General features: G+C 49.0%; 7 protein-coding genes; 3 read left to right on the top strand and 4 right to left on the bottom strand.

Annotated features, from left to right (window-relative positions):
* Positions 1–260: 260 nt before the first annotated feature.
* On the bottom strand, positions 261–1,338 carry FFUJ_12007 (uncharacterized protein; the record flags this gene model as incomplete). XM_023570969.1 has 2 exons in its annotated part: positions 261–1,088; positions 1,144–1,338. The coding sequence occupies 2 exons, from the start codon at positions 1,336–1,338 to the stop codon at positions 261–263; spliced, it is 1,023 nt and encodes a 340-aa protein (XP_023438001.1).
* A 690-nt stretch (positions 1,339–2,028) lies between these two features.
* On the bottom strand, positions 2,029–3,818 carry FFUJ_12006 (related to TRI13-cytochrome P450; the record flags this gene model as incomplete). XM_023570968.1 has 2 exons in its annotated part: positions 2,029–2,186; positions 2,237–3,818. 2 exons carry the CDS (start codon positions 3,816–3,818, stop codon positions 2,029–2,031), a joined length of 1,740 nt encoding a protein of 579 aa, XP_023438000.1.
* A 430-nt stretch (positions 3,819–4,248) lies between these two features.
* On the top strand, positions 4,249–6,457 carry FFUJ_12005 (probable phenylacetyl-CoA ligase; the record flags this gene model as incomplete). XM_023570967.1 has 6 exons in its annotated part: positions 4,249–4,680; positions 4,730–5,098; positions 5,151–5,396; positions 5,446–5,608; positions 5,668–5,993; positions 6,044–6,457. 6 exons carry the CDS (start codon positions 4,249–4,251, stop codon positions 6,455–6,457), a joined length of 1,950 nt encoding a protein of 649 aa, XP_023437999.1.
* Positions 6,458–6,640: 183 nt separating this feature from the next.
* Positions 6,641–8,889, bottom strand: FFUJ_12004 (related to phenylalanine ammonia-lyase; the record flags this gene model as incomplete). XM_023570966.1 has 4 exons in its annotated part: positions 6,641–6,952; positions 7,010–8,448; positions 8,499–8,605; positions 8,654–8,889. The coding sequence occupies 4 exons, from the start codon at positions 8,887–8,889 to the stop codon at positions 6,641–6,643; spliced, it is 2,094 nt and encodes a 697-aa protein (XP_023437998.1).
* Positions 8,890–10,090: 1,201 nt separating this feature from the next.
* On the top strand, positions 10,091–11,303 carry FFUJ_12003 (uncharacterized protein; the record flags this gene model as incomplete). XM_023570965.1 has 3 exons in its annotated part: positions 10,091–10,190; positions 10,325–10,373; positions 10,430–11,303. 3 exons carry the CDS (start codon positions 10,091–10,093, stop codon positions 11,301–11,303), a joined length of 1,023 nt encoding a protein of 340 aa, XP_023437997.1.
* A 131-nt stretch (positions 11,304–11,434) lies between these two features.
* Positions 11,435–13,519, bottom strand: FFUJ_12002 (uncharacterized protein; the record flags this gene model as incomplete). XM_023570964.1 has 6 exons in its annotated part: positions 11,435–11,881; positions 11,928–12,730; positions 12,783–12,867; positions 12,943–13,174; positions 13,225–13,337; positions 13,487–13,519. 6 exons carry the CDS (start codon positions 13,517–13,519, stop codon positions 11,435–11,437), a joined length of 1,713 nt encoding a protein of 570 aa, XP_023437996.1.
* Positions 13,520–14,434: 915 nt separating this feature from the next.
* FFUJ_12001 (related to major facilitator (MFS1) transporter) lies at positions 14,435–16,323 on the top strand (the record flags this gene model as incomplete). XM_023570963.1 has 5 exons in its annotated part: positions 14,435–14,626; positions 14,676–14,787; positions 14,842–14,925; positions 14,989–15,936; positions 15,992–16,323. 5 exons carry the CDS (start codon positions 14,435–14,437, stop codon positions 16,321–16,323), a joined length of 1,668 nt encoding a protein of 555 aa, XP_023437995.1.
* Between the last annotated feature and the right edge of the window lie 820 nt (positions 16,324–17,143).

The following is a 17,143-nucleotide window of genomic DNA, read 5'->3' as shown; positions in this document are numbered from 1 at the left end:
CTGCAGCTTCCCGTCGGACGTTCCAGGAGCTCTCTGCCCTGGAACCATGAACAGCCCAGCGCGCTACCGGTGCTTCTCGGAGCTAAGCCCACTGTAACCAGGGTCTGTGTTTACCAACACAAAGATGGCGATGAGCCCATTACTGCTTGCATGCCTCAGGGCAGTTGGCATGCGCTTTTGCCATCATTAGGTAGTTTATTCTCTATTGTTAGATTACTATTCAATTTGAGAATGAATAGACATGTTATTAGAGTGAGTATCTATCCTGGGCTAAAACGTCCAATTGCTCCATCACTACCGCCATCGAACCCATCGTGGATTAAGTCAAGATGGTTCGGCTTGTTGATCAACTCAATTCCCTTACGTCTTTGAGCTTCAACCCGTCTCCAATCCCACTCTCCACTTTTTCTAATACCGATATTCGAAACATCCTGCTCCGCTGCCTCCAGGTCCTGCTCGCCAATTGTCCATCCTCCCGGTCTTGTCGGCAACAGACCAGCCTCCTCCAATACAGTCGATGGCGGCACCGTTAAACGCTTCAACTTGAAAACATACTTACTCAAAGCAGTAGCGTATATCTTCTTACTGAATTCTCCGGACTCCTTAAGCAGAGGCCGCGTCGCTGTCCTCGCAAACCGTGGATCAAGCCACTCTGTCGGAAGCGCTGCACCCTTTGGCACGAAATGCGTGACGATGTACAACCACTTCCGATCCCAAGTCAAGACATAACTCCACATCTCAACTTGTTTGAAAGCTGTGATTTCACGTCGAAAGCAGGTCTCAACAGCACCTAGATTTATCCCGAGTCTTCCGCCCATCGGTGCACCAGTCTTTGGGTCAAGAACAATCCCAAGCTTGGTGTTATTGGATAATCGATGGAAGCCATGTCGGAAAAGGTACGCGATTAAATGCGCACGACCAACATCAAGGTCAGCGAAATATGTCGAGTTGGACTTGTGAAGATAGTAATCGACTTCGAGGAGGGACGTAGAAGTCGTGGCGATGATAGGCTTGAACAGCGCTTTGGGGCCCAACTGTGGTGATTTGCGGAGGACTGTGTGATACGAGATTGTGTATAGAACGCGAAGCTGCTCATCTTGTCAGCGCGTGACCGGTAGTAAGAGGGTAAAATAGGCGACTTACTGTCCAGACGAACGGCATCGATTTGAAATTTGACACGACAAATATGACAATCAATAAACCCAATATTCGCGCGCCTGTAATTTGAAGTTGGAAGCCGTGTTTCGTGTCATCTGTCTTGTCAAATCCAGCGACCAGAATCGCAAAGATCAGGACGCTGAGCCCCAGTGTTTTCAACTTGCCCAAGCCGAGCGCCATGATGATTTTCAATCGAGGTCCAGCTTGACAGAAGCGATTGAGGCAAAAGCTGTGATACTGACGTGTGAGAATGACTGAAGGAAATAATACGCCTTGGTGCAGCAATTGCCATATTGCCTTACAAGTTCTAGGGATCAGCGGCGCAATTGAGTCCCGGCTGCGGGACATATATTCACTATAAGTTGCGATTGGGTCACTGTAAGGCCGGGAGGATCTGACGTCGGGATTGCAGGATCAGGATCGTAGGGGAGATTGCGGTTGGTGTTGGTCTTGTCCGCTACAGACCATTGACATCGATCCAGCCCGTAAGCAATCAAAGCAATGAGAGGCCAGTTTACAGGTGGTATCCCAACAAAAACACACGACTTATTTGAATGCTGTGGTCTTGGGTGCGGTATTTAAGTTACTATGTCTTGTTGCTCTTATCGTCGATGCTGCGACACTGATGGTGAATGAACCGAGATTTCATGAAGGTACTGACGGTCCCTGCACATCACCTTGAGGAACATGAGGTGGCCTAAGCTCACTGTAACGGGGCACTACATAGCGGTTGAACCCCGCTGAGGATGCGAGCCTAATTCTAAGGTAGTCACATCACTGTAACAATATTTTTGAATTCAACATGATTGTAATTGCGATGATCTTTAATATTCTTTCGCAGCATTACATCCTATATGCCAATTTGCCCTTCTAAACATTCGATAAACGCAAGTATATCATCTCCGGCCGATGCGCAACACCAGGGAAAGGCTTGAAGCTCGACAATGGCTTCGGTGTCGGCTCGAGATTGAAGTGCCAAACAATAAGCGCCATCATGATCTTGACCTCCAGCGCAGCCCACTTACGACCTAAAACTGATCAGTAACTGAATTACAGCGCATGAGTACACTAAACTTACCGAAGCATGCCCTGGGACCAGCACCGAATGAATGTCGTGGTCCAGCATTGGGATTGAACGTCAATCGTCCCTCTTCATCTTTGACGAGCCATCGCTCTGGATCAAAGTCTCTCATGCCCTTGACGTTCCATTGTCCTATCTTACCAGCGGTTCCCTTCGAGCTCTCCGATCTCTTCTCTTCGTCAACGGTCAATGGAGGCATGAAACTTCCAGGTCCATTGTTCAGCATCAATATCTCTGTGTGCTTGGGAACCATGTGACCCAGAATATTAACCTCTTGCATCGTCGTGCGGATATTAGTCTGGGTGACTGAACCACATCGCGTAGACTCTTCAATCATAGCTTCAAAATAAGGCAGTCGAGCCGACATGATCTCTGAAACAGTGGGTGCACCACCTCTCTCAACAGCAGCGCCGCACTCTTCCCTGAGTTCATCGCGGACCTTCTTCTGAACATTCTGATGCGTAGTGAGAAACTTAAGGGTCCAAGCAGTCAGAGTGAAGATCTCGTTTCCAGCAAGCATGAAACTGAAAAGCTCATCTTGGACGGTGCGACTCATCAGTTCGGGTGTACGGCCTTCTTTTCGCGCACTGTCAATTTCTCGGGCGATGACAATGTCGACGGCGCTCTTCATGTGTCGCTTCAGATTACCCTGATCCTCCCAATTGAGATCTGTTTGATTAGAGAATTTGTTGATGGCTTTCTTGATCTCGTCTTGGATAACAGCTTCTTTGAGGCTTCGAGCTGCACGTAGAGATGGCATTAAGTTATAAGCCAACCACAAATGCAGTCCTGGTACAAGCGATTGAACACCAATGTTCATTGCGTCGTTGAGAGCGAGACCGGCTTTGAAGACGGGGGGATCAGGTGCGACGGGGAATTCGACCTCATGGTCCATGTCGCCCAGATTGGTGAACTCGGGCAGCGTCTCAAGAAGTTCAGTCTGCGCATTTGTTGACCCGGAGTCAAAGCCAAAGGTAGCAGCCCAGATGATCTCAAAAGCTGCCTTGCGAATATCCGTCGACACAGAAAACGGACGACCCTTGGCCAATCGCTCTTTGACTCTCCAAAGATCGATCAGCTTCATAGTAGACTTCCACATCTGCGGTCCAGCGACACCACCCAGAAACGCAGGCGACATGGTATCAGCTACAAGCTTCCGATGGGCTTTCCACCGATCACCAGTCGGCATATGGAAGTGAAACTCGGGCACGAGCGGCATGAACAGACTCCTCAAGAACCTTGAGCGATCAAACTCCTTCGGTGTCCGTCTGGACAAAATGTCAAAAGCTTCGCGGTTATCAGCCACGATGACCCATGGTTTGCCGAGCGGGTGCACAAAGATCTGAAACACAGGCTCGTTGAGTTCGACAGCGAGATTGGCCAGATAGCCAAACATTTCGCCGTGTTTTTTCTTCCATTGTAGAAGTTCCCAGGCGTTGCCGAGGATCTTCTTGGCGTTGGCTTCGCGGTAGACGATGCCGGGGATGGGCTTGGGGAGGAGGGCGCGGCGGATGAGGAGAGTGGCTAGGATGAAGACGGCGACGACAATGCCGAGGGCTTGGGGTGATGGGGAGAACATGATGGCGGTGTTTGGGTCGGAATTAGCGAGAGTGCCACTAAGATTATTGGAGTAGTAGGTAATAGTCTATATAAGCCGCAGAAGCCAATTGCGTTCAGTGCTTACGAGTGCTGAGGCTCTGGCAAGGATCAGAGGATTACAGGATCCGAGTGTCAATTCGCATGCTGTCAGCGATACAGAAAAATGGCATGTTTATTATCTCTTGACAGCCCGAGATCTTAGTGTCTTTTCTGCAGAAAGATGCAGGTAAGATAAAGTGCGGCGAAACGTTAATAATTAGTGTTGTTGAATTGGTCAATCCTCGACTCGGGAGGCTTACTTGTGATCCTTCAATCCTGTAATCCTCTGACCCCGCGATCCCCAAGCTGACAGTGGCATTCTGGTTACACAAGGTCATTTTCGTAGTACGATGATGTTATTATAATTGGACATGGCTCTATTTGATGGAGCATCGTTCTTCGGTCTTCATCTGTTATCCGACTTCATCCACTGTCTCCGTCTACTTAGAGCACTCCGTTGGGTCAACATTTCTGAAACTACGTTCTCCACAGTTGATACCGACGCTACGGATAACCCTGAACACTCAGCCAGGATGGTCTTTCAACCTCCCTCGTGGGTCCCTGACATCACAACCCAGATCCCTCCCAATGCAAACGTTGCTGAGTGGGCGCTCGAGAGCCGACGTGCCACTGGTAGTGTTCGTGCACCGTTCATCTGTGCCTTGACGGGTAAGAAGTATACCTTCAAGGATGTCAGAGAGAAGGTCAACGCTTTGGCGAAAGCTTTGTGCAATGAACTTGGATGGTTACCGAATCAGGGCACTGCCGAAGAAAAGGTCATTGGTGTTTTGGCGGTCAATTCGGTACGTTGCTCAGAACTCCAATGAGCTTGTAATACTCACCACTCTGTAGCTTGACTTCCTCGTTGTTTGCTGGGCCATTCATCGCATCGGCGGTATTTGCCTACTCCTCCAGCCAACTACTTCACCCGTTGAGATTTCCTCGCACATGACCAAAGCTAAATGCGACATCCTCATCACGTGCGAAGAACTACTGCCCTCATGCAAAGAGATCTTAAACCGTCTTCCCAAGACCCCTCGACGAATCTTCTCGATCAACACCAGTAACACTCAATTGCCCAATTTTGAAGGAGAGATCAAGTGCCTACCCCAGCTTTACCGGGAGGGCAGTGACCTCCCTGAGCTTGCGCAGCTTCAGCCAAAGGATGCTCACACCACAGTTGCGTTCTACCTTACCACGAGTGGAACTTCAGGACCTCAGGTATACCAAGCATTCTCACCTATATCAGTGTGACCAAGGCTAATGGGATTAGAAACTCGCCATAATCACGCATGCGAACCTCATCGCCAACGTCACCCAAGCCGCTGTTTTTGAGAGCTCAGCTAGGTACAAACACCCTGAAATCGGCCTTGCTGTACTGCCGCTCAACCACGGCTACGGTCTCGTCACTGCACATGCTATGTTCGTGAGAGGTGACTCAGCAGTTCTCCACCCCAACTTTAACATGCAATTGGTACTTAAGTCAATTCAAGAGCACCGCATCTCGCGTCTATATCTGGTACGTCACATTTGCAGCTGTTCGAGATCAATTTAGCTGATGATGCAAGGTACCTCCGGTCATTGCCGCGCTTGCTGCAAACCCAGTTCTCTTTGAGATCTTCGACCTCTCCTCTGTTCAAGATGTCGTTCTTGGTGCTGCGGCTTGTAGTGATAGTGTTACAAAGAAGATGAAGGCATTGATGCCTAGTTGGAGTCTCTTGGTCGGATACGGTAAGCTAACACCAACACTTGGGCAGCGTCCCTAGCTCTGACTGACGCCCCTGGAATAGGCCTGACTGAATGTGTATCCATTGTGACTTTCAGTCGCGCGGCTGATATCATGCCTGGATCGAGCGGCTGTTTGTTCCCGTCCAATCAGGGCCGTCTTATCGACCAGGACGGGAAGGAGATTACTTCGTATGACACTGCTGGAGAGCTCTACCTCAAGTCAGCTGCCATGATCCCTGGATACTTGGGTGAAGATGATGCTATGAGAGCGAAGTTTACAGTTGATGGATGGTTGCCAACTGGCGACATCGGCTTCTTCAGAAGAAGTCCCCATGGCGATGACCACCTTTACTTGGTCGACAGACTCAAAGATATGATCAAGGTCAAGGTATATCTCCCTCCACCTTTCCATGCCTCATTACTGACGAGTGTACCCAGGGTCTACAAGTCAATCCCGCTGAGATCGAAGAGCTACTTCGAGTACAGCCCGGTATCTTGGACGCAGCAGTCATTGGTATTGTAGACGATGAAGCAGGTGAACGACCACTTGCATTTGTCGTACCAACCAAGCAGGATATGACTGCCCAAGAGCAGAAGGAACTCATCCTACAGTTGGACGAGAGCATCAAGGCACAACTAGATGAGACGCACTGGCTACGTAAGCAGATTCGCTTCATTGAGGAGCTTCCACGTGGGCAGAGTGGCAAGGTACTGAAGAAGATTCTGAGAGAAAAGGCAAAGCAGAAGGACCTGCCGTCCATGAATGGGACAAATGGTAGCCTCCCAGTGAAGAGGATCGCTGGGGCGAACGGGATTCAGGCACAAGGGACAAGCGAAGTAGCACGAGTTTAAGTCATCTTTCGTTAAGTAGTCAACTTAGTTTAAAGATTCAATTGTAATTAGTTCATCGAATACAAAATTGACACCTTAATGCGGACAGATGATACGACACAGGTAATTCACTGCCGTAGACAGAGGCTAGTACCTCGTCTCTGATGTGACAGGAAATCTTGATAACTAAGTGGCCAGTCGCACCTAGCACGTCTTGCTCCCTAGTGCCTGACCCAAAGGACCCCAGACCTGATCGTTATTCAGGGCGGTATAGATGATTGAAACCCAAGATCCAATACTTCTTTTCTCACGCCCATTGATCTTGCCCCCGGTATCTTTACCAGGGTGCTCAACCAGCCCTTGATGGAAAGGAACGCCCAATTCTTCTCTTACAAATGAGTATAATGTCAGAGAAGCGTGGCCGAGGAATTGCTTTGTAGGAGGCTTGACGAAGAACTCGCTCCGCGTCTGAGTGAAGGTCAAATAAGCCAAACTCTCCAAATCTCCCCGGAATGACTGTAAGAATTCAAGATTCATCTCACATTCGTCGGGTTAATCACGTAGTATTGATACTATTTCTTTGGAGAGAGCCTTACATCTATCTTCAAGATCGAAGCACGCCGAGGCATTCCACGCTTTTGTGATAGTCTCTTGGAGGCTCTCATAGATCCCTTCCGCGACCTGATTTTCGACTCCATTGAGGAGCGGCTGCACTATAGAGACCAGCTTGCTTCTGAGCGATTCGAGATACGTCATGTGTAGAACTCGCAAGTCCAACGCCTGACAAACAGCGAAAAGATGCGCGGCACACATTTGTGTGACAACATCAGCAGCTTGAAGAGTATATCTTCCTGAAATCAGTGCAAGAGAGTTGATGGACTGGTTGTGCATCTCTGCAGACTGAACATGAGGCGTAACAGGATTGGCGAGAAATCCCAGCTCCGACAGATAAGCAGCCATGCTGATATCAATGCCCTTCATGGTAAAAGATAAACTGGGATCGTCGGCGACGAGATTTGGAGGAAGACCTCTGTTCATGGTAGGGTTTATCAGTTCGGAGGAGAGGCTGAAGAGAAGTTTTCCAACCATCTGGAGAGCTAGGCGCGTTTTTTCCATTCCATTGGCCACCGAGCTAGAGATGAAGTTGGCTCCGGAATAGACCTCGCCGGAATTGATATCGATGATGGGGTTATCCGAAGTCGAGTTGAGTTCCACCGTGATCTGAGAGAGAACAGAGCAGATATCATCAATTTGGGGACCTAACCACTGAGGGGCTCCGCGCAAGGCATATCTATCTTGTGCAAGGCCGGGCCTGAACTTGTCCTCCTCCTTGACGCTTTGAACGAGGGAGGATCCCTCGAGGAAGTGTAGTATAGTTGCAGAACATTCGACTTGTCCGGGATGAGGGCAAACAGAGGAAATGAAAGGATGATAATTCTCTGCCTTTCCGAGTAAAGCCTCGCATGACATGGCTACGAGGCCTTGGGCTAGTAGCAAGATCTTGTTTGCCTCATGTACCGCAAGGCAGCCCAATGCAGCTGAGGGAGCGGTACCATTAACCAGTCCGAGACCCTCCTTGGGTCCGAGTGCAATTGGTTCGAGTCCAGCCAGTTCAAGGGCCTTATCGGCAGAGAGAACGAATGAGGTCGTTGTGCGGACGCGAATGTCGGGATTGCCCTCGAGCATACCGGCGATATATGATAAGGGAATCAAGTCGCCAGATGCGGAGATGGATCCACGTAGGGGAACAATAGGTGTCATGCCCTTTCGGAGCAAAAGAAGAAGGGCTTGGACAAGTTCCAGACGGACGCCAGAGTGTCCCCGAAGCAACGTGTTACAGCGTATCAGCATCGCGGCCCGAACCCATGTGACGGGCATGCTGTTGAGCCCATTGCCATTCGTGTCTTCATCGGTTAAGATCCCAGCCTGTGTGAGTTGCAGCAGTGCAGATTGTAGAGCGGGGAGGTCCTTTGTACGAGTATCAGCGCTTCCACCGAAGCCTGTATTGACACCTAACATCCAGTTAACTAAAGCGTCGAGACAGTAAGAGCAGGCGATTTACCGTATACGAAGTAGCCCTTGGCGAGATAGTTTTCGAGCAGCACCACGCTTTTATTCATAGCATTTGCTATATCGTCTCTCTTTGCGACGTAAGCGTTGCAGTTGTATCTGGCATCTTTATTAGTCTAGTGTACTGTAGCACAAATGGTGACTTACTTGGCTACTGCAATAACGGAAGCGACATCAAGTTCGGATCCATCTAGAACAACAAATCCACAGTCCTTGATACGCTGTATCTTTTTCCAGATGCCGCTGGCTTGAGAGGCATGAGTAGGCGAATGACATGAATCCTCAGAATTCTTGATGCCTCTAGACGCATCACGGTTCTGGACGGAGGATGCAGTCACATGGTGACCACAGCCAGAGAGGCGATCAGTGTCTCGAAGAGGCATTTCTAGACGCTAGATATTGAGTTCTGCACAATATTGTCTTTGAGAAGAAAACATAGGTGTTTAAAGGTGGTTTCGATAGCCTATTTAACCTGTCCAATTTCGGTCCCTGAATCCCGGAAGAGTCATTTGCCCCTCACGTCAGCTCTGTACCAGTGGTTTCCATAAGACTGACTGTACGGCGATTTGATAATTGATACTTCATGGAGACACCGACAGAATGATAACTTGTTATCAGCGGCCGCTTCTTGTAAGCTATCCCGTTTTAGACATAACAAGCATCATAGTGATACTTTGACTTCAGGCAGAATTAGTAAAATGATTATAAGGGGATTACTGGTGTTGGTAAGTTGTGTAATGTATTGGCAGTCTACATTAGCACTGGACCAAGAAAGTCTAGCCGAGACAAACCACAATTTTGGCTCACTCTCGGAGATCCCGAGTACGCGGCTCCCGTTCCAAGCCTCGCGATGGCTTTTAAGAACCGTTGGAAATAAAGTTCAGGGGACTGCTTGTCTCGGCAAGTCGTGTAACGCCACGGCAAACTATTTTAGTTCCGGGCTGATAGACACTTGCACACTACACCCGAATCCCAAGATCGAAGATCAATTCGGCCTTCTCTCCATCACTGCTTGCCAAGGCGATTAGCCTCCAATAATTAGTCCTGCTAACGAACTATATTATACGCTTTCCATGCCTTGGCATGTTGAGGTAATTCACCACGCTAACTGTGGACTGGCAGGCTAGTTATCTATTAGTTGGCCCACCAGACCGAACCTTTTCTTCCAATCCCGTCAAGATAAGAGTTTGATCTTCGCTCTTTGACGCGCCCTGCGAGTGCGCCCTAGAACTCAAAAGCCATGTGGAAAGTCAAACCTCCTTGGCAGATCTACATAACCACCAGCACTGGCTGGAGAACCATGAGGTCTTGTGCCAGTCTGTGATATTAGTTAACGCTCGGACTAAGGCTATGCCTTCTCGTCTCTTGGTGGCTCGATAGACATGGCACGAGATATGACCCAGGATCTCATGGGGACGCCGGATGCGTTATATCGGAGACAAGAGTTTATAAAACTCATGCAAATGGAGCACTGTTGGGGCCCACCTCTTTGCCTGCTTTCCCTTTGACGACAAGTTTCTACGAATCTCGTTCTGATACTGCTAAATATTTCCAATACTGATGACAAGTATGAAATCCAACAACATGTCTATGCAAGGCGGAGGGTACTACAATGAGAATTGTACCCTCCAGGGCCTCGCGATTGACAAGGCATTATCTCTTCTTGAGCCCCTAAAATGGAAAGGTTCGTCGATTTCAGTGCCTTTCAAACATGTCCGGTCTCTTAAGCTCCTTTGTCAGTCATGTTGAAGTTTCTTCCAACCCGTCGGCCTTATCACTGTTAGTCCTTGCACGGGCTGATACTCATATGTCTTGTAGGAAAGAACATCACTCTTGCTGACTATGGTTCCTCCGAGGGCAAGAATACGTAAGTCACTCATAGCATCCACTTATAATTGAGATGTCAAAGCTTATTTTGCTTAGGATTCGGCTTCTTGCCAACTATCTATCCAACTTGCCCAGCCTTTCATCCGCAACTCTTGTGTTCAATGATACACCATTCAACGACTTTTCCAGCCTTTCACGAACCATTGACGCAAACTTATCGTCACTATCACATAATGTCAGGCTGTCTATCAGTCCTCTGATGGTTCCTAAGTCCTTCTTCCAACAGGTCCTACCTGATGACTTCGTCGATGTAGGGTTCTCCTTCACGGCCCTCCATTGGCTGCAACACATGCCATCCTCGTGGGAGACACCAGACCTAGCGAGATACGCTCACGAAGATCTGGTGTCTTTCTTGTCAGCTCGTCATAGGGAAATTCGACCAAACGGCACCTTGACACTCTGCATTCCCTGCCATGGCGAGATCGGGGTTGACCCTGCGGTTGCGTGTCTACAGGCTAGTATTCGCAGCCTTGCATGCGCCTACCGTCTCGATCCGTCCTTCATAGTACGCTTGCCACTGTACTTCCGGACCATGGAAGAGATATTATCATCCATCAATGCCGAACAGGGAAAATGGATCGTCAAATCTCACGTGGCAGTCCCAATCATGCACCCTTCATGGTCTCCAGCTGTATCAGATAAAGGTGGTGCTGATAAGGCAGCCAGAGTTAGGTATGCCAGTGGCATTACTGGCTTCACAACTGCGGCTTGCTCGCGGTTCCTGACGGATGAAACGGGCGCCTACCCCGAGAAGAGAGGTTTTAACGGGGTTGGTTTGCAGTCCGGGGTTCTTACAGAGAAAACATTCCTCGAAGACTTGTCGGCTTGCTTCAAGGAAGAATTTCTTCGCTCGTATATCATGGACGATGTCGGCTTTACATACGCGATCGTTCAGCTTGCAAGACTATAGTAGGGTGTTTTCAATGTCACGAGGTCTGGTTCTAAAATATGTATTAAGACGAGTTTACTGTTTTAATTGTCCTAGTCTAATTTAAGCCAGAGGGAGGCTTTAATATAGGAACTGATACCTATAACTAGTTGCTAGTCTAGCTTTTCATAAACACTACTATTGAGTGTTCTCAAGGCAGCCAAGAGAGGCCGGAAAGACTCACCTTCCACTACCAAGGTTGAAACATCCCGTGTGAAGTCTTCCAGCAATCGAAGGTCTGCTCGAGCAGTATGAGATTCAGGTAAACGCATTAAGCTAGAGACCAGACAGGCGTAAGCGGCATCAACCTGATAGGTACCGAACAGATAGTATAGAGTCACAGCATATGGGCACTGCTTTAGCAGTTCGTTGCCAGCTTTAAGCACCTGTCTAGAAGCGTTCAGAGCTATGGGGAGCTGTGATATTTCCTGCGGGAACTCGGCAGTGGTAAGCGATGCCTTGTGCAGCATGAAGACTATGCATGTGTAGCCAGCGATTGTTAAATCGGCAAGCATCCAGGAATGCAGCTTGTCTTCTTTTGAACTTGTTTTCCAGGTGTCCTAATAGAGTCAGCATCATACCGAACCCACAGCCGTACTCACTCACGATATCCCAATCCTTGTAGAGGTCATAGATTTGCTGGCATAGTGCAAGGACTTGAGTGAACGATTCGCTTTCAAGATGCCCACTGATGTTCTCCAGTAGCATGAAGAATTCGGCCAGGATGAAAGTAAGACGCGACTTGAAGATGAACCGGATAGTCGGCACCTCTTGCGAGACAGGTCGCTTACAGGACTCCAGCCAGGGTAAGGACACTATCCATTGCTTCATCTGAGCCGTCATGGTGGGAGGGTCGTCGTATACTAGTCGATGAAAGAACTCGTAATGCATAAGCTCCCAGAATCCTCGACGGACTTCGTCAATGTTATCTTGTCCAAAGCCTGATAAATAGTTCGGGCTGTCTGTGTTATGCAGATCTAGACCTATTGCGTACTTGCTGGCAAGTTGAAACAGTTGGGCACTTAATTGCGGATCTAGTGCATCTGATGCTGCTTGTGTCTGCAAGTCTGATGAGAAGTAGGATAAATGAAGCGAAATTGGAATGCCTACCAGCATGGTAGCAGCGACAAGATCTGTTAAGGATCCTACAGCCTCTCGCTGCCAATTCGGTATGGCGCGGAGACAGCAGATGTACATGCTTCTAGCATAATGTATTCCAGTGAAGTGAACATTTTGTTCTTGATCTATAACTGGTATTGTGCAGCCCATACGTAATATGTAGTAGTATACCACAAGAATAGCTGGGTCTAAGCGAATATGCGGTAAGCCTATCATATCTGGCAGTAGTTCAATAACCCTGCGGTCAACGAGACTAAGGAAGATGTCAGTGGGCATCACCTCAAAGTACCCTAGTATGTGTTTAGCATGCAACCATATCATGTGACGTCCCCGTAGGCTTACGCTGTATCCAGGTTTTGGCAAGCTCGGGTGGTACGTCGATAGTGGCTGTAACTGTCTCGACAGATAGGGCCTGGAGATTGAGGTCTTGTACTCGTCTTAGCGCTTCTTGTAAAACTGCGTGAGGACCTCTCTCAGATAGATGGGGTGATGTCGCCAGCACATTCTTGGTTTTTGAGTGCCTATCATGAGAAGCGTCAGGTGCTACAACAACGGGTTGGTCCCTGGAGATGACAATCGGTGATAACCTCGAAGACTGTGTCCCAGACTGGAGATGCGTCATTTCAAGACTGGCAGGGGTACCACTCTGGGGCGACGTTGTGGATGGTGACCCTGCACTCTTTTCGATACGCTCCAGTCGTCGGAGAATAGCGTTCAAAGTGTCATCTGTCGCTCTGGCCCCCTAGTCAGAACATGAAGTCACTCGCCCTGCAGGAGAACCTACCCATGGCCGGCGACTCTTTTATTCACTTGTCGTACCTGACGCTCTGGATAGACGCAATCGGTACCTAGATCAGCACACTTGCCACATATCGGGATCTCGCGATCGCAGCGGATCTAAGCATGGTCAATCAATGCATCTGGGAAGCATCTATACTGTGGTACGCACTTTTTTTACTTTGCATCGCGTGCACTGCACAAGAGAGCGGACCAGTGTCAGTCATCTACAGCAGCATCCTATCGCATTCATCTACCGATGCACTTACGGAGAGTGGGTTGAGACTAGGTTCGTAGGACATGTTCGTCTCCGGAGTGTGAAGGGTTCAAAAGTCCGGACCGAGACAGGGTTTGATGGGAAATGAATGGAGTGCTAAGCCGGACTCACCCAAAGTCCATTTCCGGACGGGGCTTGGCAAACTCGAGGTGGGGCTAAATAAGTTTATTACCCTATACACAGCACTCAAACTAGATAACTACAAGTAATAATCAATAGAACTTTAACCAGTTAATCCAATACTGTTTATATATACTATCTTAAATATTTAATTTAAAAAGGATAGCCAGGATACAACATGTAGACATTATAGGAGTGATTATTGTAAGTATAAGTAGCTAACGTCTTTTTATGGCTTGGGTATGGCGGGCATGACACTCTATACTTAATAAAGAAAGGTAAGTCAACTCTCCACAAACTCATATCTGAGATAGGATACAGTAAAACAAATCTACACACAAGTCCCCAAGAAATCTTACGGTCTGCATAGAGTTTGGCTTTATGCAAGTTAGTAATATGAGGCCCTTGGTGTAGTAGCGCGAATGGCTAAACCTTCCGGACCCTAGCCAAAAAGTCCGTCCGGGCCATTTCGCCAACTAGGCTCGATCGGACCTGGCCGGGCCTTGGCAAAGTCCGAACCCCGCGTCGAGACCCTGAACGAGATACACGAGAATCTATTTTTTCTATTTTTTTCGTATGATCCGGCAGGACATGAACTCGAATTCTCCGCTTTTAGCATATCAAATGTCACACCGAGAGAAATTATCTTTCTAGTGTCAGTATGATTCATCGCCGCTTGAAAGATCTGCCCCTGGCCCACTTCATCGACTCGTTATATCTGGTGTTGTCGACACCCTCGGACTCCTTCTTTCGATCACGACGGCCAGCCTCATCTTCATAGCCCCATTTCACCGCAACTCAGCTGTATACGCAGATCAACATGTCGGCACCCGAAAAACTGAAAGAAGATGACTTGGCAACCATTCCGATTGGTGACGCCAACGACCCAGGACCTGACAGCGACAGCGCAAAAAGTAACGGGAGCACTATCCCTGAGTATCCAGCTGGCCTCCGCCTAAGCATCATCGTCTTGGCACTGCTTCTGTGCATGTTCCTGCAGGCGCTCGATATGGTAAGCGTTGCTTCTACCCTGGTCAGGACTCGTGTTAACACTTGGCAAGACAATCGTTGCCACAGCTATTCCTAAGATCACTGACGAGTTTCCCGGTTTGGACCTCGTGTCCTGGTACGGCTCGGCATTCTTCATGTGCCTCGCCGCCTTCCAAACTACCTGTTAGTACCATCGTTTGCAATTGCCGCTCTGAATCTAATAGGGGATGCATCAAGGGGGCAAGATCTACAAGTACTTTCCACTCAAGCTGGCTTACCTGGCCTCCATCCTGATCTTCGAGATCGGTAGCCTGCTCTGCGGTTCGTCGTCCCATCTGTCCTCACTGAACTGGCCTTGTTACTGACCATCTCTTTTTACAACAGGCGCCGCGCCCAATGCTATCACCCTCATCCTCGGAAGAGCTATTGCTGGTATAGGTGCTGCTGGCATCGGTTCCGGTTCATACATCCTCGGCGCCTTTTCCGTCCCACCCGCCAAGCGACCCTTGCTTACAGCCACCCTCAGTATCTCGTACGGTGTCGCGAGCGTCATAGGTCCTCTTGTCGGTGGTGTCTTTTCCGACAAGGTGTCCTGGCGCTGGTGCTTTTATATCAACCTTCCTGCCGGTGCCATCTCCGCGATGATTATTATCTTCTTCTTCGACACGCCTGCCGCGGCAAAACCCACACCGGCGTCGTGGAGGGAGAAACTGCTACAGATGGACCTTTTCGGAGCTTTCCTCTTGATGGGCGCCGTTATTTCTTACATGCTTGCACTGCAGTACGGAGGACAGACCAAGGCCTGGAACTCCTCGCAGGTCATTGGGCTCCTTGTAGGCTTTGTCGCCATCTCGGCCGTGTTCATGATCTGGGAGGTAGCCGCAGGAGAGCGGGCCGTTGTCGTTCCACGCATCATTCGTCAGCGGGTTATATACGTCAGCTCACTTTTTGCCTTCTTTTTTGTCGGCTCTTACTTTTTGATACTGTATTTCCTGCCGCTTTATTTCCAATCTGTGGGCAATGCTTCACCTACCGAGTCCGGAGTTCGCAACCTCCCGCTGGTTCTGGCCAACATTGTCACAAGCCTCGGGGCTGGAGTAGCCATTAGCATGACTGGGTACTACGTCCCGTTCTTGATCGTTTCGTCCGCCCTTGGAACCGTCACAGCGGGACTCCTTTACACGCTCTCTGCCGGGTCCACTTCTGGTGCTTGGATCGGATATCAGGTACTTGCTGGGATAGCATGGGGCCTGGGAGGACAAGTCCCCGTCATGGCGGTGCAGGCTAGTGTTGCCGCGTCAGACATCTCATCGGCCACAGCAATTGTTCTTCGTGAGTATCCTGTTTGTGCAGTCGCCACTCGAATCTTGTTCCTAACGCGAAACAGTTTTCCAAACCATTGGCGGCTCCTTTTTCCTCTCAGCAAGTCAGTCCGCTTTCGTGAACCGGCTTTTATCCTCACTGCCTCCCATTGAAGGCGTTGAACCAGCTCGGGTCGTGGAGACGGGCGCGACACAGATCCGCTCAACATTTGCTCCTAATGTTGTGCCAGGTATAGTTTCGGCCTATATGGTGGGCATCAAAACCGCGTTTCTTATTGCAATCGCTGGAACCAGTGTGGCGTTCGTCTTTTCCTGGGGTAGCAAGTGGGTGAGGTTGAACAGGGAAAAGCAGAACGACACAGAGGAGGCCATGAATAATGAGAAAGATCAGGCCTAAGTGATGGGTGTTTAGGATTTAGTCAGCTATCTTCAGGTTGGGTGTATCAATAGCCATTATAGATATATGTAATAGTTATTGATTCATGCTATACTTCACGAGCCACACCAGAAGTTACTTGAATGCATACATACAGATATCTCGACTAATGCATAGAATCTTAAAGCTGAAGAAACCTCAGGCACTCGCGTATGGCGTCTTAAACGCTGTGCCTTCCTGGCTTCACAAAGTTTTGGTCACCTCTCCTATAATCTAGTTGTTGAATTTCCAGATAATAATCACGTCCGTAGATCTGATACCAGTTGTTCCAGACAGGTGATGCTTCCTTGTTGGCCCAAATATCGACTTTCTGTACCCCCAAGGACTGGGCCTCTATATTTCTTGACCTGCCTACAGGTACGGAAGGAGCCCATAACCTGTCATCAGTGCGTCAAAGTAGATTAGTAGGCCGCTTTGTCCTCCTGTACCCTTTGTCGGCTGGTCCTGTCACTGACGCGGACGGTTTACACCCGAAGTCCGCTCTCGCACGCACGGCCACCGGGCGCTGGACCGTCAACTGCCGCACCGCTACATTAAAGTATTTCTAAATTGAGCGATGGTACAGTATGTCGCATCCGTTGTCACTATGACTCATATTGCATCAGTCGGCATTCAGTGTACCTTCGTCAGAGACGTGGTTGAGTCAGTGGAAAGGGGCCACTTCAATTGTATTCTGCTATATTTAAGATCAAACAGCCTCGACCCTCTCTGGTGACAAGCATAAGTAGCGCTTCATTCCTATCTGTGCCTGCCCAAAGCTTCTGACGTATCAGAGAACTCT

Source organism: Fusarium fujikuroi, chromosome FFUJ_chr11 (genome assembly GCF_900079805.1).
Source record: "Fusarium fujikuroi IMI 58289 draft genome, chromosome FFUJ_chr11".
In the NCBI taxonomy this organism is placed as follows: domain Eukaryota; kingdom Fungi; phylum Ascomycota; class Sordariomycetes; order Hypocreales; family Nectriaceae; genus Fusarium; species Fusarium fujikuroi.
Note: the sequence above shows the minus strand (reverse complement) of the source record. Positions and strands in the feature narration are given on the sequence as shown.